This window comes from Rhinolophus sinicus, linkage group LG04 (genome assembly GCF_036562045.2).
Source record: "Rhinolophus sinicus isolate RSC01 linkage group LG04, ASM3656204v1, whole genome shotgun sequence".
Lineage (NCBI taxonomy): Eukaryota > Metazoa > Chordata > Mammalia > Chiroptera > Rhinolophidae > Rhinolophus > Rhinolophus sinicus.
In genome coordinates, this window is record NC_133754.1 from 68,606,779 (window position 1) to 68,628,362 (window position 21,584).

Genomic DNA, 21,584 nt, shown 5'->3' on the forward strand with positions numbered 1-21,584 from the left:
AGCTTTTTGACAACTGACTCACTCTAACTTTTCATACTTTAACACATGTGGCAAGAAAGTCTTAACTAAATGGGGGATAAACTGTAAAAGATGGTGGTGAGGGTGGAAATGTCCTATACATAGTGTTTAAACGGTACCATTTTAATAGACCATGAAGGTTGAGATTTGATATTCATGTTAGTGTCAATTTTTGATCTTTGAAAGCTCATGGGGGAAATTTAAGATTTATTGAGACTTATTTCTACAACTAAGGAACTGTGGCAGACGGTGCTTCCTGCTGCATTTTTTTCAATTTTCTACCAATTTAGTATGAAGAAACCTCCAGAAAGCCTCTTTCATCTAAAAACATGTCCAAACTTAGAAGGTTCAATAATTGGAATGGTGGAGAGGAATAGTGAGAATATTTAGCTTTTATATGTCCATATTATTTTTCTTTTAAAATGTGTATTATTCTTATAATTATATTAAAACACACCACCAAGACAATCATCTACATCAGTGTGTGGTGAGCAGTCAGCCCAAGCCTCACTCTTTTGGGTTTGGGCAGTATTCTTCACTGCATTTGCAAGTCTTTCTGGTTACCAGTGGGAAGCAGGAAGGAAATCTGAACCTAGATATTTACAAGCAAGTCCTCCTATTTCCTCCACTTCCTCCCCAGACCCCGCACTGTGCAGGAAAACAGAAAGGCTACAATGAGCAGGTCTAAAAGCCTGACATTTCAGCCTGCAGTTAATCTTCCTAGCCACCAGGTGACGCTTGTGTGTCCCTACCAGGAAAGAGATTTGAGTAATAATCTAGACAGAAATTTTTAGAAATTTGGGACAGTTGGCAAATCACCAGATTACCCAATGGAGAAATGGAGTGTAGGTGTTTTTTGACACGTTTTTATGAGATCAGAAACTGTTAGTTGTCAAGGGCCGATACGAGTATTTCAAGTACCTGTCCTAGTGCTGGGCACAAGGTAAAGGTTAATAAATATTTTTGGAACCAAAGATCTAACTGTGAATACAGTACTGTCTTACTTAAAGAGATCTAGAGTTTCTCCATTTGGCATTTTTAACTTTCATATATTGTCACCAATATGGTGCAGAACTAGCATAAGTATCTGTAAAATTAAGAATGAAAATAACTTAAGGACATGACTTCATGACATTTCCATTTCCCTACAAACCCCACTGAGCTCTTCATTTTGAAAACTGAACCAAGTTAGTGATAACGTGAAATAATTTGTTCATGTTTATATCGATAGGCAGTCTTTCTACAGGTATTTATTAACTACTATACATACGAAGTGTTAGAATCATTCAGATATTTTGACTTGGGGTGGGAGGATGTTTTTTTTATGTATGCGTGTTGCATTTACCAGCTACTCTTGAGTGGATTTATGTATAGGTGTTTCTGGAGCCTAAGGCATGATTATTTTGAGTCTTATCTGCTGATTTGTCCCTAAGTCCTTTTCTTTCCTCATTTTTGGCAACTTTATGTCTGCCTACCAATTCTCCAACTCTCGAATTAGTTATAAGAGATGAGTTACTAGAATCAGTTCTGATCTGAAAAGTTTCCACGAGTTTCAGCCCCACTCTCCCAGGGCCTTTGCATCGTAATCCTTGTGTCAGTCTGAAATGAGGCTGCCGTAACAACTTACCCCAGACTGGGTGGCTTTAAACAATATATTCTCTCACAACTGTGGAGACTGAAAGTCCAAAATCAAGATGTCACCAAGGTCACGTCCCCTCCATAACCTTTAGGGGAGGATTCTTCCTTGCCTCTTCCAGCTTCCTGGTACTCTCAGGCATTCCTTGGCTCAGTTCTTTGCCTTCATCGCCACATGGCTGTATTTTCTCTGTCTTCGGGCTTCACATGACATTGTCCTCTCTTCTGGTCTTATATTGGATTAAGGGCTCACACTACCCCAGTATGTCCTTATCTTAAACTAATTACATCTGCACAATTGACCTTATTTCTAAATAGGGTCATATTCTGAGGTTCCAGAAGTAGGACTTCAACATGTTTTGAGGGGATACAATTCAACCCCTAAATTATTTAACTACTTACTGTTTCAGTTTCCTGATCTGTACACAAATGCCTACGTTACAGGATTTTTGAGAATTAAATGTGCTCACCACCTTTTGAAATTAAACCTATATTCTTTTCAATATCTTAAGTTGTGACAAAAAAATTCTTTAAGGATACATTTAATTTCAGTGAACAGCCAAAGCTATTTGGAGGCAGGTCTGCAAGAGAGCTTGTTTCCTAAGCTGGGTCATAAATGTGTTCTCCACAGAAAATATTAAATACTTTTTGAATGTCGGCATTCAAACATTGGCTTAGGAAGAAAGTTCCCACCTACCACTGAGCCAGTCGTCTCATTGCTGAGCAGCGCCACACAACTGAGTTCCTGCTGCTGTTTTGTTCGTCCTCAGTCCATCTGTGTAAGTTTGCCTTATTCTTTCCCTTTAAATGGATGAATTTGGTCACTAAGAAAGCAAGTAGATTATTTTATTACTCTTCAGTTCTGGGAAAATTCCTTGTATTATTTGTTTCTTCTCTTTTACTTTTAAGAAATGGCTATTATATAGACACTAAAACTTGGAATCACAAACAATCCAATTTAAAAAATGGGCAGAGGACCTGAACAGACATTTCTCCAAAGAGGACATACAGATGGTCAACAGACATATGAGAAGATGCTCAACGTCACTAATCATCAGAGAAATGCAAATAAAAACCACAATGAGATACCACCTCACTCCTGTCAGAATGGCCAGCATCAATAAATCAACAAACAAGTGTTGGGGAGGGTGGAGATAAAAGGGAACCCTTGTGCACAGCTGGTGGGATTGCACATTGGTGCAGCTACCATGGAAATCAGTATGGAGGTATCTCAAAAAACTGGAAATGGAACTACCTTATGACCCAGCAATTCTACTCCTGGGTATTTATCCAAAGAAATCCAAAACACTAATCTGAAAAACTTTGTACACCCTTATGTTTACTGCAGCACTACTCACAATAGCCAAGATATGGAAACACCCGAAATGCCCATCAATAGACAATTGGATAAGAAGAGGTGGTACATTTATACAATGGAATATTATTACTCTGCCATAAAAAAAGAATGAAATCTTACCATTTGCAACAACATGGATGGACCTAGAGGACATTATGCTAAGTCAGATTGAGAAAGACAGCAACAATATGATCTCACTTATGTGGAATCTAAAGAACAGAAGAGCAAACAAAACAGAAACAGACTTACAGACACAGAGAAAAAAAACAGATGGTTGCTAGATGGGGGGGGATGGGTAAGAAAGGTGAAGGGATTAGGAAGTACAAATTGGTAGTCACAAAACAGTCCCGGGGATGTGAAATACAGTATGGGAGATATAGCCAATAATGTAAAAACTATGTATGGTGTCAGATGGGTACTAGACTTATCAAAAGATCACTGAATAAATTTACATAAAGTGCCTAACCACTGCACTGAACACTTGAAACTAATATAAAATAAAAATATTGAATGTCAACTACAATTAAATATATATATGGTCATGGGATGTAAAGTACAGCATAGGGAATATAGTCAATAGGATTGTATTAGCTATGTACGGTGTCAGATGGGTAGACTTGTTGGGTTCTCACTTTGTGAGGGGTATAAATGTCTAATCACTATGTTGTTTTGTACATCTGAAACTAAAAAATATTTGAATCAATCTTCTGTTTCAATTTTTCCCTCATAGTCTGACTCTACTGATCTCTGTGCTACGTTCTGGAAAGCACCCCCACTCAACCCTCCACTTCATTCATTCATTCTCCTGTGTAGCTCATCTGCTTTAGTTTTATCATTCACTCATTGATTCAACAGATTTTATTGAATGCTTCTAGCGTCAGGGGCTGTTTGAAGAAATTTTTTAGATTCCCAGATCTTGTTTGGAATTACACATCCTCAAACCTAAGGATATTGAGTTTGTTGTCTTGGTTAGAATGTCTTTCCTCAAATTTCTAGGATTTGATTGTTTTCTCATCTTTCTCATTTGGGATCCCTGTTCATTCGAGATTGCTCATTCGGTCAGCCTTGTTGATGGTGGGATTATACTGGAACAAACTGCCATGCGAGCAGGTCAGTAGCTTGCTCTCTGTGCACAAGGGCTCTCCATCCCATTGGGGATCTGTAGTTAGTTAAGATTTCAGGGGTCTTCCTTGGCCCAATGCCCACATGTGCTTTGGCCGGACAACTGTTCCTGCCGCCCGCTGCCCAGCCCAAGTGAAGGAGAGGACCAAATGACCCAGCCATGTCCAGAGGAGCCTCCCTAAGGAACCCGCTGGAGCATTCCAAGACCCTCTCCCAGTTTCAGGTTTCCCTATAGTCTTCCATTTCTGAAAAGCTATGCTCTCCTCTGCATCTTTATCCAATTTCCCTTCTTAACCGGCATTCATTTCAATCCTGTTGCGGTCAGCCTATGCTTGGAGCTTAAGTCTGTTTAAACTGTTAGACACCGGTCATAATACTCAGGAGAGGTTTCCGTATTTAAAGTCAGTTATCTCCTGAGAGTGCCATAAGCAAAGTGCGAGGAAAGTGCTGTGGGAGTTCTGAGTTCCATCTGAGTGAAGGCATCCAAGTTGGACCGCAGAGAACAAGAAGAACTGGACTTGTCCAAACAGGTGTATAAAAGCGGCAACTAGCTATTTTGGCTATTTAACAGGCATTTAGTAGTTTTTTATTATAAGAAAGTTTAATCTGACTCTTTAGAAACTATTGATAAGGTACTTTTAGGGAATGGCCTACTTCAGACAATGTTTTCTGCAGAACTAATGAACAGATTCTCAATTAGCATAATTGAAGGGGCAAAGAGTGGTCTTCTAGGCAGTCATTTCTGGATATATTTTTATAAAAACATTCAACATTAAACGGTGATTTAGTTATATTGGGAAAATCCTAGCTGGGAAACGGGGGACTGAAATGGTCAAGTACGTTACCAAAAGGAGTACAAATGGGGGTAACATGTATGTAAGATTTTTATCTTTATCCTAAAGGAACATGGTTTTTTAAAAGGTTGAAAAATAATGCTTTAGAGGATGGTTCCAGGGCCGCAAGCCTCCTTAAGACACTACATTGTTTGTTTGGTCAAAAATATACATTGTTTGGTCAAAATTGACCAAAAAAGTGTTTTGAAAGCTATAATTTATGTCTCACGGCTCAAAACAATAAGCAAAACTCATTTGTTATTTTACTATATACAGTTTGATACTTCCACTAATTTTTTTACATTAACCTAAAATTTAAGAAAACAAATTATTACGAATTTAGCTTTTATTCAAAATTAAATAAGCAAAAGCAAAAATTTTAAGAAACTTTTACAAATTACATAAAGAAAGTTAATAGGGACAGTCACAAGTCTGCAACAAATAATTACAAAAGGTATCTAGGGCAGCATGAATATAAACCATGTCACAGCATGGCGATCTAATTGTGATATGAATAAGGCATAACTAACAATTGCACCAAGACCAGAATTAAAAAATAAAACATACTTTAAAAGCTTAGTTCTACATTAAGCTTCTCTTTCCTCAGATCCTTAATGGGTTTATAGTATGCAATTTTTAAAAACAAACACATCATGTCAAACTATAAATTACATAGACAGACAGTTAACGTGAAAAGCCCCCTAAAATGTACAAACTAAACTGGTACTGAATTGAGTTTCCCATTTACCTTTATGTACAATTAAATGTAAACCATATTTTCACAGTTTTAAGTGTTTTATGAATAGACGCACAGTACCATGTCAGGTTTGCAATTGTTCCTGAAAACTGGCTCTAGGTTCTGCATCCATGGCCTGTCGGCCATTGGGATGCAAGTATTTACATAAATAAGAAACTGTGTCATAGTCAATGGTCAAGACAGTTCAGCAAGAGCAGGATTTCCAACAAAGAGTGACACTCAATACCATAGTTTACCTACTTGTGCAAATATAAGCATTAGGACAGAGAAATCTGAGGCGAATTCAATTTGCAAACACTTGTAACCCTACTGTTGTAAACTTGGGCAATAAATGACCTTAGGCAAGTTCTGCTCTCTATGGCTTTTTTTCTTTTTAAAATGTTAAAGCCAGAGAAAATGTGCACATACCACCCACACCCACACACACACGCATTCCACATACACACATGGAGTTCTCATTTCACTGTAGAATATGGTACATAGTGCAAATTCATCACAATGTAGAGGTTCAACACACAACTGCTGTGTGTTTTTCTGTGCAAGTTCTTAGTGGTCTAACTCCTAGTTGAAGGTATTCATTTGCAGAACCACATGATTCCGGAGGTTGAAGGGGAAAAAAAAAACCCAAAACAGAACAGTTTCATTACATTTCTCAAACCAGCACTGGATGTGAAAGGCAGCGGACAACCTGGCCATCAACACAGCCAGATTAGGGTAACTTTAAAGGAATATCCAAGCAGTTAGTTACTTAGATTGGTCTCTAGAAAAATAGGTCAATATATGTTGTATCTTTGTCAACCGTTCTTTGAAAGACTTCATTGACAAAACCGACAGCTGATAGCGGGGATCTACAGGAAGAACTGCAAGAAGCCACCAACACCAGGCAGGTCCATTGGGAGTCACCTAAAAATAATCAACATTTTATAGTAAAACAAACATTTATGTAATCACAACAGTTAACAAACCAACAATAAGGAAGCCTTTATCGAGTACTTTCCCACATCAGGTCCCATTTCAAATTCTTTAAACAATCATGTAAGGAAGGTTATCACTATGCCCATAAAAAATGGGAAAACCGAAGCTCAGAAATGTAATACAAACTGTCCAAGGTCTCTCAGCTCACGTGTGGCAGAGCCAAGATTCAAATCCAGACCTGACTCCACAGCCAACCCTCTTTCCTCTGCATTGCACTGCCTTACAGCAGGGTTTCTCAAGCTCAGGCGACTCGCATTTGGAGCCAGATGGTTCTTTGTTATGAGAACTGTCCTGTACGTTGTAGCATGTTTAGCAGCACCTCTGAACTCTACTAGACGCCAGTAGTACCTCCCCGGTTGTCATAGTTAAAAATGTCTCCAGATACTGCCAAATGTCCCATTACAGGGGCAAAATTGTCCCGAGCTGAGAAGTGCTTTCTTAAAATAGGTATTTAAAACATTAAGAAAAGTTAATGGATATTTCAAAATTTCTTCAAAGAATTGTTGAATCCTAGGAAAGACAGAAAAAGGTCTCAGCTTCTAGTTTCATTTGAAACATAAACCTATCTCCAGCAAAAAAGCTCCTCTGATGTGCCAAGGGCTGACTACAGGCTATTGAAAGAACTAGAATTCATATAAAAGAACTTTTAAGCCACTTTTACTACACATTGAATTGCTTTTTACTGAACCTGAAACATGAGGTTTCAGGACAAAAGGAGTTGTGACATCAGTGTGATCTCAACATGCTCCTCTTAGAATCAAAGTAGATTTCTGTATTTGTGTACTGTCTGTTCCCAACTCAGCATCACGACCACCTCCTTCTGCATTTCAGAGACATCAGAAATTACATTTCCGGGAATCCCCCACTTCCCCATTCGGTTCCAGGTGAGACTTGGCCAAGGAGAGGCACTCCTGTGAGATGTGGAAGTTGGAAGAAAGGAAGTTGTTGTTCTCTGGAGACTGTTGCCAAGGGTGGCAGCTGGTAAGATTTGCAGAAGCATTCCAAAGAACTCTTGCAGACCACCTGCTCCACCACAGCAGATGAGATTCTGGTGGAGACTTCCCTGGGAGTCCCAGGAACGACAGCAGCTTGCCTGTACGGCCCTGAGCAGCACCAGGCATCGTCGGCAGGCCGAGCCTGGTGGTGGCAGGTTCCCTGACCTCTACTGATGACGTCCCTGATCTTCACTCCTCAGCTCTCCCAATGCTGTGTCTACTCTACATCCTACAATAAACCATTAGTCCCTGGAATATATAGAGTGGCCGCTTCTGTTTTCCTGACTGAATCCTGACTTATATACATGACTAACAGAAAACAGTGGTAGAGGATAGGATAATAAAAAGTGAAGTTGAAGGTGACGGGAAAGTAATGTTGAATTGTTCCACAAGTTGGTTTGTTCACATTTAAAATTTCCTTATTCAATTTTGTCCTTATCAAAAGCTATTTCTATCTAGTTGAATCAGGCTCAGGCAGCCAGGATCAAACATAATAACATATTAGTTGTTATTATGTGGCAACTAACATCCTAGATACAGAATGAGTTCTCAATTTGGAGATGGTCTGATACTGAAATTGCAAGTTCGGGTGAAGGATTCAGACAGACTTAGACCAACCTTTGAAAACTGGAATGAGAGGCAATGTGCATCACTGTGAAACCTATTATCTCTCTGTCTTCATATATTTATTTATAGCCATTCCTTTATGAAATCTATTACCTTCTGACCACAAACACTTGAATTGAATTCAATGAAAAAATGCTGATCCTAAAAGCTAGTGCTTTGATGAGTCTAAAATCAGATTCTCCAGAAGTGACCCTTCTTTTATGCTGCTTACAGTGTCTACTGCACAGATCTGCTTACACAGAAAGTGCCTGCTATGCGTTGATTAGATTAAGCTTAAATGTCAACCCTAAGTACCTGAGCAAGACCATAAGAACAACAGCTTCATGAGGAGTGGAGTACTAAACATGAAGAGACAAAAATGAATTGAAGTGGCAGGATGAAAGTTGGGAATAAAAGGAGACGTAAGAAAATATTTTTTTTCAAAGTGTAGAAAATGCTACTTCTCAACTGTCAAAGAATAACAGCAACAGCTGCCTGGTTCGAAAGCACAGATGTCTCATAGTCACAATTTACTAGATGGTACCATGTCCCATTTTTGATTCCTTATCCCTCTCTGGAAAATCCTCCATTTAAGGGCTTTCTCCTCCCTGCACTCACTCCTATAGGAACCTCAGCAGACACTTATTTCCATCGGCCTCCTGTATAAAATGTAGCAGATAGCACTGCACTAGAGAATATGGTTATGATTCTAAAGACGGAAGACAAAAAGGAAACGTGCAAGAAGGACAACAAAAAGAATAAAACTTAAAATCTACTAATTTAGGTTGACGAAAAAAAGTGAGACTTTCGGAAACAATATCAAAGCCATCATACCTGAAGGTTTTCCTCCCTCCCGGGCATTGATCCAAAATGCTGAAGAATTTGGCTTCGAAATCTATCTCTTAAATTTTGAAACCAGCTGCATGCTTGAGAGTATACCAAATCATGAAGCTGTCTGAGATTCTCTATCTCATCTTCATTTTCAACCTAGAAATAACAACAGTTAGTAAGATTTCTGTGTCTAATCTTCTTTTTTTAGTATCACTGACCCTATAAAAATGAAAAAAAAAAAAAAATAGGGAATACCTATTTCAGTGCTGGATCAGAGAATATTATTGTTATGCAGCATATTAATATATCATATATTTCTGCCTCACATAATGCCAATGGGCCAGACTAAAGAAAGACAGCAAGGCCTGACCTCCACCTATCCTTGCTGAGTTAGCAATGCGATATTGCCAAAACCTACTAACAGCTCCCCATTTGGACGGGGAAGACTGAGAGTGAGTTCTCGGACAAAGGTATACATGAATTTGGAATTCCTTTTGTCTTTATGGATCATTGGCTCTGAAAGCAGAGGAACAAAAACCCAGAAGAATACAGGTGCTATAATAACAGGAAAGACTGGGGGAGGGGGTTTAAGGTGCAGATGACATGGCAGAAAAGCATAATAGGACGGAAGACAAGCATAATTATATCTTTTCCCAGGAAACTGGGTCAAAAAACAAAATCAAAAACAAAAATGCAATAAATAACTTAGCTTATAAAGTCAGTATATCAAAAGACAGGGAGAAAAATTATGCAATGATGAACCTCTGCTATAAAGGTCCAAGGCTGTGGCTACCTCCATCGCCTCTGTACACCCTTCTGACTACTGGATAATGAAACTGCAAACATAAAATTAAATGCTTAAGCCTTCCAGCCTGAGATCCACAGGAGCAATCTGATCAAAGGCCGGTGGGAAGATGGAACATTAACTCATCACTTCATATTGCCTTCTTTAACACACTCTTCTATCCCACTCACTACCTGCCAGGGAGTGCTCTATTCCATATACATTCAGGCATCTGAACAAATACCAGGCCTGACTCAGCCTTTCACACGTCGAGGATGACTCAGTATGAAAACAACAAAGGGACTCTAAAAACATTCTGAAATATAAAAGGTTAAGTCTATAGCACACAGGAGACAAAAGAACGTACTTTTCATTTTTGAAAGATTTGAAATGAAACACAAAACAATAGTTTAAAAGGCATCTGCTTTTTGCACAACATGAATGCACTTAATGACACTGAATTATACACTTAAAAATGGTTACAATTCAATCCACTGCTACAGTCAAGCACCTCCCGTGCAGATGCACACAAATATTCTAGGTACTGTGCTGGGTGTTGAGCCTGGAGAAAAGAAGAGGATCTAAGTTCTGGTCTCCCAAGTTCTCTTGGAATTCACAACGATGAAGAACAAGGTAAGAAAAAGTAATTTGGAGCTAAGCTGCATAAGTACAGATGAGGGTCTCTACTAGGAAGAACTGTTTCATGGGCCTGGAAAATATCAGCCTTGATGCCTATGCAGCACCTAGGACCGAGTACACCAAAGTGTGATGGAAAAGAATAGTTTGTAATACCTTAACATCTTCCAGATATTCAATGTCTGCAGTGCAATATCCATCTTTCATTCCTCTTTTTAAAACCCTAAACCGCTTTCCTCCAACTGTATCAACCACAGACCTTCCATCAGGTAAGAAATGTACATTTCTAATTTGCAACATACAACCATAATCTGCAAAACTAGAAGAAAAACTCTAATTAATATCAAAGTTCAAGTAACAAACATGCAAGTTCTCAACAATATGCAAAGAAAGTTCCAATATAAATAAAAACATGAATTACTGAAGTACACAGAAAGCATACCTATTTTGTGTGTCACTGACACACATCCCAAACTGTTTAGTTCCAGTTTGTATACTTCTTCGAATCATCAGTCTGTATCTTGGCTCAAATACATGCAGAGGGCAAGGCACAGTGGGATAGGCCATAGTGCAAACAAATATTGGAACATTCTTGGTCAAGCTGAAGAAGAGAAAACTTTCATTATTATATATTAGAACACACAACCAAAATGACTAAAGCCTGCAAATGTAGTAAATTACTATGAAACAAAAAGAAATGAGCTCTAAATACGGTGATTTTTACTCTTGACAAGAACGATAGTCAGTATCCCTTTCATTAAGCTTGCACTGATATAATATTAACACTAAAAATCTGTTTGTGATCCCTTTATTTATACCACTCAATTTAAATTTAAGATACCAGGTTACCCTATAGAGCTAAGTATCTTTATGAATGAAAAAGCAAGTGATTATGAGAAAACAATAAGGAGCCGGCCCAGTGGCTCAGGTGGTTGGAGCGCTGAGCTCCTAACACCGAGGTCACTGGTTCGATTCCTACATGGCCAGTGAGTTGCGCCCTCTACAGCTAAGACTGTGAACAACAGCTCAGAGCTGGGCGGCTGTGAGCAGCCGGAGGTTGGTGAGAGCTGCTGTTAGCACTGTGAGCGGCCCACCAATGATGACCGGGCGACCAACTGCCTCAGCCGGGGCTAGCGCAAGGCTCATAACACCAGCATGGGCCAGGGAGCTGTGTCCTACACAACTAGACTGAGAAACAACAGCTTGAACAGGAGTGGAGGGGGGAGGTGGAAGAAAGGGGGGGGAAAAGAGAAAACAATAAGAAAAAATGTGCTCCCACAAAAGACAAAAAGCGAATCATTAAAATTTCTTAGGCATTAAAAATATTTTCAGGGCAGCCGGATAGCTCAGTTGGTAAGAGCGCAAGCTCTCAACAAGGTTGCCGGATCAATTCCCGCATGGAATGGTGGGCTGCGCCCCCTGCAACTCAAGATTGAAAATGGCGACTGGACTTGGAGCTGAGCCGCGCCCTCCACAACTAGATTGAAGGACAACGACTTGGAGCTGATGGGCCCTGGAGAAACACACTGTTCCCCAATATTCCCAGTAAGTTTAAAAAACAAGTAGTATTTTCAAACTCACTATCAAAAACAGATAACTCAATAACACTTTTTCCAGATAATTAAAATGATATGTTTTTCATTGCCAGATTGGCAGAAAATAAGAAAGATACAGATATAGGCAATGCCCAGCTTTGGCAAGGGTATGGGGAAAACTGACAGCGCAGGGGATAGTTTGAAACAATACAACCACAAGGGAGAGAATTTGGCTATATACATCAAAAACTTTTTTAAATGTTCGTATCCTTTGAACCAACTACCTTTTTTCCACCCAAGTACTATAAGAATGTTCAATGTAGCACTGTGTATAGCAGCCAAAACTTAGAAGCAAAAAGAGAGGACTAATAAATTATGACATAACCATAAAATGGGATACTACATTTAAATGTCTATATGAATGAGAAAAGGTTATACAATAATATGAATAAAATTATCCCATCTGAGTTTAAAATGTGTTTTTATATATATTAAAATCTGCAAGGATTTTATGCCCAAATGCCAAAGGAGATTCCCTTTGGGTTACAGATTATGGCTTTTTTCCCCTTTGCTCATTTATGTTTTCTAGTTCATCTTCAAAAGAACCATAAATTACTTATATAAAAGTAATGTTTAATAAAAATGTTTAATATACAAGTACTAGTTCCTCTACTTTTAAACTGAAAATTTGGCCCCTAAGTCATGCCTCCTCGCCTTCGAATTTTAGTATCAGGTCTCAAGGTCCCACCTTCCAAACTTCTAATTGGATCCCCCTGCCAATCTAGGCCACTTATCCGCTACCTTTCTCCTGTCCTGCCTTGACAGCTGAAGGTTGCTGTTCCCACCAGCTCCACCTCTCCATTCCCCATTCCACTGCCTTAAGTCACTGTAAGAAACCCTTCGCCTACCTAAAATATTAAGTTCAGTGCAAAGAGCTGAGTCAGTAATTCCCAACAGGATGCCTGGAAGTTGCCAAATTAACTTTTAAAAAATTTTGTCTGTTGAGGACAAGGGAAGCTCACTGACATTTGTTTTAAAAATACACCTTTGACTAGACTGGGTTGAACTAAAGACAGGATCCAGCTTGTTGTGAGGTTTCTCCTTACTATTTGAAAGGGTAGTAGTTTGTAATTTGATTGTACTAATTTTTATGAGAAGACACTTACTGTGAGAGTTCAGCAGTTTCTTCATCATATATTTTTTTTCTCTCAGACAGCTCATCAGGCAGATACTTCACTATTAATTCTTCCAACAGCTGTGTGACACAGTACCTCCTATCTGCTAGATACTAGAAGACAATATTATTTTACATTCTAATATTTTTTCCTCAAGTACAAAACAGACAAAACAGTTTTAATTGATATAGTAAAGCCCTTATTACATATTTACAGTCAATTCTGAATTAATTGAATTAGTGAGCGGGAAACTTACAATGGATGATACTAAACAGGTAAACCTGTCTGAAGCTTTGTTCAAGAACATAATGACATGGTTGCAGCTTGAACCAAGCACTCTATATGACCTGTGTCTTGCTATGGTCACAGATCCTTTATTAGCAGCTGTCAGCCCTGCACCCGCCATTTCCCACACCACAGGCCAATTTCCATCAGACAGCTCATGGGTACCTGAAACTAGCGTTTTAACTGAGAAACAAAAATAAAGGAATAAAGAAAATAATGCCCTTGCCTTATTTAAGAAAAGCAAAACTATTCCTTTTGTTGTTCCCAATTTCAGTGGTAGTGTCCAAATAATTTTTCTTTCAGCTTCTTCCACTGTCACCCCCCTATTACTCAGATCCTTATGAAGAAGTTGCTTTTCATGTATGACCCCTCCCATATAAAATGCTACATTTGTACCATTCCCTTAATACTCTGAAAAATTGCCACCTTTATGCATTTTGGTGTCATTTTCTATTCCAACTGCTAAAAGCCACCTTTCACTCCTATGAAAACCTATCTATCTATCCTCTAAGATCTGGCTCCAATTTTACCTTTTTCATAAAGTTTTCTTTACTTTTCTGTCTCCCAAGAACCCCGTATTTTACTGCCTTTACCACATAAAAGGCAGTTACCATACCCTGCACTGTATTACATGGACAGGGATACATCCTATCTTTGTAACTGAACTAAAAACTGCATAGGGGCAGGGACCAGATCAGAGGGTCTGCACCGGATTTTAGACAAAGAAAATGCCCAACACAAATTTATTTAATACAAATAGTGAGGAAAAACTCTTGGGAGACAATGACAAGATAAGGCAAAGAGAAGGCATCCTTTAATCTGTAGATCCAGCTTAAATAAGGGTTTGTCATTATCCAATGAAAAATAGAGTAGGAACCATGAGAGGTTAGGAAATGAGGAATAGTAGTGGTTTTCAAATTTTAGTATGAATCAAGGCTGATTGAAAAACAGATTGCTGAGCCCCACCCCAGTGTTTCTTATTTAGTGGCTCTGGAGTGGGGTCTGAGAATGTACATTTCTAAGAAATTCCTGGGTGATACAGATGCTGCTGATCACTCTGAGAACCACTGGGCTACAGACTGGAGAGAGGTACTCCTGCGCGGGTAATACAGACACAGGTAACTGACGAGTTTGTTATAATAGTAATCAAAGTACAGACATTATAAAAAGCAATTTTATTACCATTTTCTATTAAATTAATAACGGTTTTAAAATTTAATACTCATGCATTATATTAAATTTGGGGAAATACAGCTTCTCTTACATTACTGATAGGAATTTAAATTTGTATAGCATTTCTAGGGACCTAGGCAATCTGGCAAGTGGTTTTAAGAATTTTATAAACATATGACCTTTGAGCTAGTAATTTATCTCCCAGGAATTGACCCTAAGGAAACTGGTTTTAAGAGTCTTATAAACATATGAACTTTGAGCTACTAATTTACCTCCCAGGAATTTACCATAAGGAAATAGTCAAAGATGCAAAGCATGGTATATAAAAAAAAGAGAACGAAATGTACAAATCCAATAGGGAAATGTTAAATCATTAGATTACTATACTGTTATCTTTAAAATATATTCAAATCAAAAAAATAAGCAAAATAAAATGACAAGTAGGAAAAGTGTAAAATTGTAGAGTGTATCAATTTTATTTTAAAAAAAATATATATTTAGATTTTACAATTTACATTATATAGGGTATCTTCAAAGTCGGGACACAGGATAGTTATTTTTAAACAGTACGTTAGTTATATTTTTAAATAATATGCTTATTTTATTCTCCTTCAATCTCCAGACATTTTTTAAGATGAGATATCTCTAAATTTAAAGCAATGTATTTAATTGTTCATCTGAAAAAAAAGCATAATATACTAGAGTATCTAAAAACTGCAAACACAGCAGTTAGAATATTTCACCTAGAGGACCTGAAGAGACATTTCTCCAAAGAGGACATACAAATGGCAAATAGACATACGAAAAAATGCTCAACATCACTAATCATCAGAGAAATGCAAATAAAAACCACAATGAGATATCACCTCACTCCCGTTAGAATGGCTATCATCAACAAGACAAATAGTAACAAGTGTTGGAGAGGCTGTGGAGAAAAAGGAACCCTCATCCACTGTTGGTGGGAATGCAGACTGGTGCAGCCGTTATGGAAGGCAGTGGGGAGGTTCCTCAAAAAATTACGAATAGAATTACCACATGACCCAGCAATCCCTCTCCTGGGTATCTACCCAAAAAATCTGAAAACATTTATACATAAAGACACGTGTGCTCCAATGTTCACTGCAGCTTTGTTTATGGTGGCCAAGACATGGAAACAACCAAAATGTCCTTCAATAGATGAATGGATAAAGAAGTTGTGGTATATATGCACAATGGAATACTATTCGGCGGTAAGAAAAGATGATATAGGAACATTTGTGACAACATGGATGGATCTTGAGAGTATGATGCTAAGCGAAATAAGTCAGACAGAAAAAGCAGAGAACCATATGATTTCACTGATATGCGGTATATAAACCAAAAACAACAAAAAAATAAGACAAACAAATGAGAAACAAAAATTCATAGACACAGACAATAGTTTAGTGGTTACCAGAGGGTAAGGGGGGTGGGGGGTGGGAGACGAGGGTAAGGGGGATCAAATATATGGTGATGGAAGAACTGACTCTGTGTGGTGAACACACAATGGGATTTATAGATGATGTAACACAGAATTGTACACCTGAAATCTATGTAATTTTACTAACAATTGTCACCCCAATAAATTAAAAAAAAAAAAAAAAAAAGAATATTTCACCTGAAAACAGAGTACCTTAGTTGAAAATGTAACTGACAAACTCTTTAAGAGTAAGTTTATCTTGTTTCCTGACTGTGAATATTCTGTATTCAGTTTTGTGTTGTACATTATCAGCTTATTATGTAAGACTCACATCAAATGTAACATTATAATAGCTATATAGAGTTATGTTTTCTACATAAGAAATAGCTATGTATATTCAAGAGCAAAATGGTTTTATCAATTTTTATTCATATTTGGAACACAGTTATTTTTCTGTCCACAATCCTGTCCACCACCAGAGACAGGCTCATTCTCCCTGAGCAATGCAGTCACTGCAACTGGAACTCAGAATTATAAGGGTTTGGCCTCACCTTAGGGGATCTATAGTCCCCCATGCAGGACTGAGGGGGTGTTGTCCTCCCATCTGTTACAGAAGACACTCACCAGGGATCTAGCTGGTTTCCTAACAATGTTAACAGTGCGGATCACTGACTCTACAAGAAGGGCTGTGGAAAGCTCTGCTTCCCTCTACTGTCCAGTCTATCCCTTTCTAGAGCTATGCTGTGCAGTGCGGTAGCCACTACTCACATGTGCCTACTTAAATGTAAATTAATTAAAATTAAACAAAATTAAAAATGCAGTTCCTCAGCCACAATAACCACATTTCAAGTGCTTAATAGCGACATGTGGCCAGTGGCTACCACGTTACACAGCACAGAAATAGATCATTGCTACCAATGCAGAAATTTCCATTGGACAGAACCATTTTGATGTTAAGAGGGCTGGACTAGGCCTGAAATCTGGCCTTTTACTGGGAATGGGAGGCAGGGCAGTTGGGTTTCCCCATTATTAAAATTCTCATCATTAAAACTGAACTTATTCCTTACCATGTACTTGACCATTAAAAAAATTAAGTACAGGGGACCTCTCTGCTTTCCCCTACGCTCTACAATCTCACATTTCTCTAAAGCTAACATACGGGTAATGAAATGTCATCCTTCTTGGTCACTCAGCATATATAATCTAATTCATTCTGAACATCAGCATCACTATTTCTATGGCTGAACAGAAATCAAACCATGTGGCCAAACTTAAGACAAACAGATAAATATATAAATGTTTACCTCTTTTAAGCTTTCTTTGCAAAGGGGACAATAGGGTGTATGATCTAAACAACGCTCAAGACAATTCTTACAGAATGAATGTCCACAAGGGGTTGTTACTGGCTCAAAAAACAACCTGAAATCAACCAGAATACATGTTAGTTTTCACATTAAATTATCTATTAGAAAAACTGAACAAACTATAATAGAACTATAATACTAATCTATTTAGACAAGGAAGAAGGAGGGTCTGGTGGGAAGGGGCAGTGATAAATGCAATTACAACCTCCTGAAACTTTTAAAAGTTTTTTAAAAAAGTTTTCTATCAACAGAGGTACCCTGCAAAGCACCTAGAGTTGTACTAACTAATATAACAGCCACTTGCTACACGTGGCTCTAAACATTTGAAATGCGGCTCGTCCAAACTGAGATGTGCAGTAAACATAAAATGTATACCAGATTTCAAAACCCTAGTGTAAAAAATATCATTAATAATTATTAATTAGCTTTTGTATAGATTCTTACTTTCTCATCGCTTTACAATTGGGTTTCTTAATAAGCTTATAAAAGCCTTACAATATAAAATTCATTTAAAAGGAATAATCCAATAAATATTACAGTTGAATCCTAAAGAAATATTAGGCTTAATACCAAGTGTAATAAACAATACAGAAAAACTCATTTTACTTACATTACAATTATTTCCTGAGACACTTCTGAATTTCCTAGAAGTACTGTGAGATGTATAAGTGCTTCAAAAATTGTCTTGTCTAATCCCCTCACCTCATAAATGAAGAAGCCTAGGCTCAGAGTTAGGAGACTTGCTCAGAAATACAGCTACTTACTACCAGCCACACATGGCCAGCACCAAGTCTCCTGACTCTTCATGCGTTGTTCCTTTGACTCCACCACAGTTTATGTAAATGGAAAATGTTCTTTCAAAACTATCATCTTTTAGCATTCTAAGCATTCTACATAATGGAAATCCTTATCCAATGGTACTTTAACAGGATTTTATGGTTAAAATATACAAACAAGATAGAATCAGATACATATAATACATAATTAGAATTCTTACCCAAATCTAAAATCATGGATATATCTAAGTTTTAATAATAATAATATGAAATAAAATAAAATAAAAAAATAATAATACATATAGCTTTTATAGTACATCACAATTTCCCAAGTACTTTTTATACTGAAGTCATTTGATTCTTACGACACAGCGAGAGAGGCTAGGCAAATACCTCACTTTGTAAGTAAGGAAAACCAAGATTCACACATTATTTGTCCAAGGTGTGAAAGGTCAACCTAGGACTAAAATTCTTATCTTTTGATATTTAGTACAGTATTATGTTACTTTACATTGCCTATTATTACAGAGTAGAGTAGCTTTATCTACCCTGTATTTTATTTACATTTACACAAAATATTTATCTTTTATAAAATTTTATACACTTACCTCATGCAGAGAGAACACTCAAAATCTGAGACATCTATCAATTCTTCTGGTATGTCACCATAAGTTAATGAAAATGTACAGACTTCATTGCGAGTTTCTATTTAAACAAAGAGTTATCTTTAGGAAAAAGTTTAAAGGCCATTCTAAATCAATAAATAAATGTGTTTTATATGAGTATTTTGAAATTTTTACCTCCTTGCTTTTTAAGCTTATTTCTTCCATCTTCATTTACAATTATGTCCTGGTCTAAAAGAGACAACTTTCTTTTCAGCAGAGCACCATTTTCTTGAACAGAGAGTAAAGGTTCTGAGGACACTCTTTTTAAACAATCCTCTCTGGCAGGCATTTCTGTTGAATTTATAGCCTGTGCTGACCGAGCACGATTTAAGCTTCCCTTGATAGGCTCTGACGTGACCTCTCGTATTTCTTCGTTCTATAAAAATACAATAACAAGGGATAACTGTTTCTTTACTATCCTTTACTGCTCTTGCCAAGAATCAAACCGAAATTTCAATGTTTTATAATATTCATTTTACTGTTCATTTAATAGCTCAACTTTAATTCCACAACCCTGGCAAGTAAATGATTTTTGCCAGTACTTATATAGTCCTAAATATCAAGCTGATTTATATTATAATGAGGTTTAAGCAGTAATACTAATATAGTTGTTCCTACCCTGAAGGAACTAAAATAAATACAATGTTTTCCATTTTCTAAGAGACTATAAAAGTTTTCTGACATTCAGGTGACCTAAAATTGTGATTAATGAACAACTATTTTTACATGAAAGTTTTTTGTAAAATAAAAGGCTATAGACAAAAATCCTATTAAGACAACGCTAAATAGGTTAAAAGTACCTACGCAGATTCTAAGTACTCTACTTAAAATGAGGAAAGTAAAGATATTAACTTGTAAAGAAACTGACACACTAAACCCATGATAATCTTTTCTCACCCCTTACCTGCTCTGGGCTAAGTTCACTGGCAGAGTGAGACTCTTCCATTACTAAAGGAAAACCAAAAGGTTTGTTTTTAATACATGGTAATGAACTCCAGGAAGAGTCCTTCAGGCCTTCTTTTAAGTTTTCAGGTGATAGTAAATCAAATAAAATCTGCAAGAGAAATATTATACAAGAAATGGAAAATATAAAATATTTGGTTAATGATAACTTAATATAGTTACCTAATATTTAAGAATTTTTAGAAAATCTGTAGCAGACATTATTTTTAATGAGCCGGGGAGAAACTGCCAAATAGATTTAAAAGTCTTACAAAACCAAGGTGTGTCTCAATAAGGTCAAATCACCTCAAAAAAATTATTCAAAAGGAAGGCACAGGAGTGGTTCATTAGTATCCTGAGAAGGTACCCAAAGTAAAGGCTGACTTTTTAATATAAGGCTTGTCAAAAGACGAGTTCTTAAGAGAAGTAGAAAATATTTACCTTTGAAGATTAGTGCGTCCTATACAGTCAAAACATGGCTCACACCAATGTATATTTTAATGCTGGGCTTAGAGTGTTTATGTGAACTAAAGAATTTGGACCTCTAACGACAAAACTCTAGAATCCCATGTATTTACAATGAATTTAGCTTCTCAATGAACTGTGAACCTGCTCTGGCAGTCACCAGGTCCAGCTGTTAGGCGGGAGCACCAAATGGCAGTTGCCCTGTAACAGCTGGGAATTAACCTGGGAGGCAGCTGCAATATCAAACTTTCCGGATGCTTCTATCAGGAATACTTCTAAAACTCTCAAAGAAACAGGACAGGTCAAGACAGGGGAAGAAACTGGCTAGAAGAAAATGAGGGATTCAACAATTTTTGATTGTCAAATAAGCTTTATTTATGTGCACAGCAGAACATTTCTTCAAGCCTAAATATGGATATTTGATTTCTCAACTGTGCTATCTCTCACATACAGAAAAATAAGAATTATTTATAAACCATTATAATGTAACTATAATTACATATATACATATATATATATAAATAAAATGTAAACAAAAGTGTGTATATCTGGTAGGTGTTCGAGCAATACCTCATTTAATGAACATTTAAAAATCTGTATATGTTTTTACATTTCCCCTGATTAAAAAAAAATGTATTAAACACACACCTACCCTAGAACCCAGCAACTCCACTCCCAGGTGTTTACCAATGAGATATACAAATATACGTCCACAAAATGACTTGTGCAAGAATGTTCATAGCAGCAACTGGAAACAATCCAATTGAAAATCACTACTAACTGTAAATACCACAAATTGTGATATGTTTATACAATGGACTACTTAGTGAACAATAAAACATTTTTAATTACTGGATGTATCTCAAAAATATACTATGTTGAGGGAAAAAAGCCAGACACAAAGAGTATACGCTACATGATTCCATTTATATGAAGTTCTAGAATAGGCAAAACTACACTGTGGTAATAAAAATCTGAATAATAGTCGACTCTGGGAGCATAGTAATAGGGGATTTACTGGCAAGGAGACGAGGGAGCTGCCTAGGGTGATAAAGTATTCCATATCTTGATGGGGGTGCTGTTACATAGGTTTATAAATTCTCAAAAAAACTGAACTACAAAATCCATGCATTTCGTTATACGTAAATTATACCACCATTTACAAAAAACATATTGGGGAAAAACAAATTTTTCAAAGCATCAGTTGTTCTGCATAT

At 37.2% G+C, this 21,584-nt stretch overlaps 1 protein-coding gene across 2 annotated transcripts in view; it reads right to left on the reverse strand.

Annotated features, from left to right (window-relative positions):
- Positions 1 to 5,293: 5,293 nt before the first annotated feature.
- LONRF1 (LON peptidase N-terminal domain and ring finger 1) overlaps positions 5,294 to 21,584 on the reverse strand; it is a 29,295-nt gene continuing 13,004 nt past the window's right edge. The window contains exons 4-12 of one of the 2 annotated variants that reach the window (XM_019750539.2): positions 19,865 to 20,014; positions 19,096 to 19,336; positions 18,904 to 19,000; positions 17,460 to 17,574; positions 13,251 to 13,372; positions 10,992 to 11,150; positions 10,706 to 10,868; positions 9,133 to 9,285; positions 5,294 to 6,625 (exon numbers count right to left, since the gene is read on the reverse strand). In XM_019750539.2, coding sequence (XP_019606098.1) covers positions 6,467 to 6,625; positions 9,133 to 9,285; positions 10,706 to 10,868; positions 10,992 to 11,150; positions 13,251 to 13,372; positions 17,460 to 17,574; positions 18,904 to 19,000; positions 19,096 to 19,336; positions 19,865 to 20,014 — 1,359 coding nt within the window. In that variant the 3' untranslated portion in view covers positions 5,294 to 6,466. Of the gene's footprint in view, positions 6,626 to 7,050; positions 7,208 to 9,132; positions 9,286 to 10,705; positions 10,869 to 10,991; positions 11,151 to 13,250; positions 13,373 to 17,459; positions 17,575 to 18,903; positions 19,001 to 19,095; positions 19,337 to 19,864; positions 20,015 to 21,584 lie in introns of those variants that run through there. The other variant, XM_074329705.1, reaches the window with a different exon arrangement.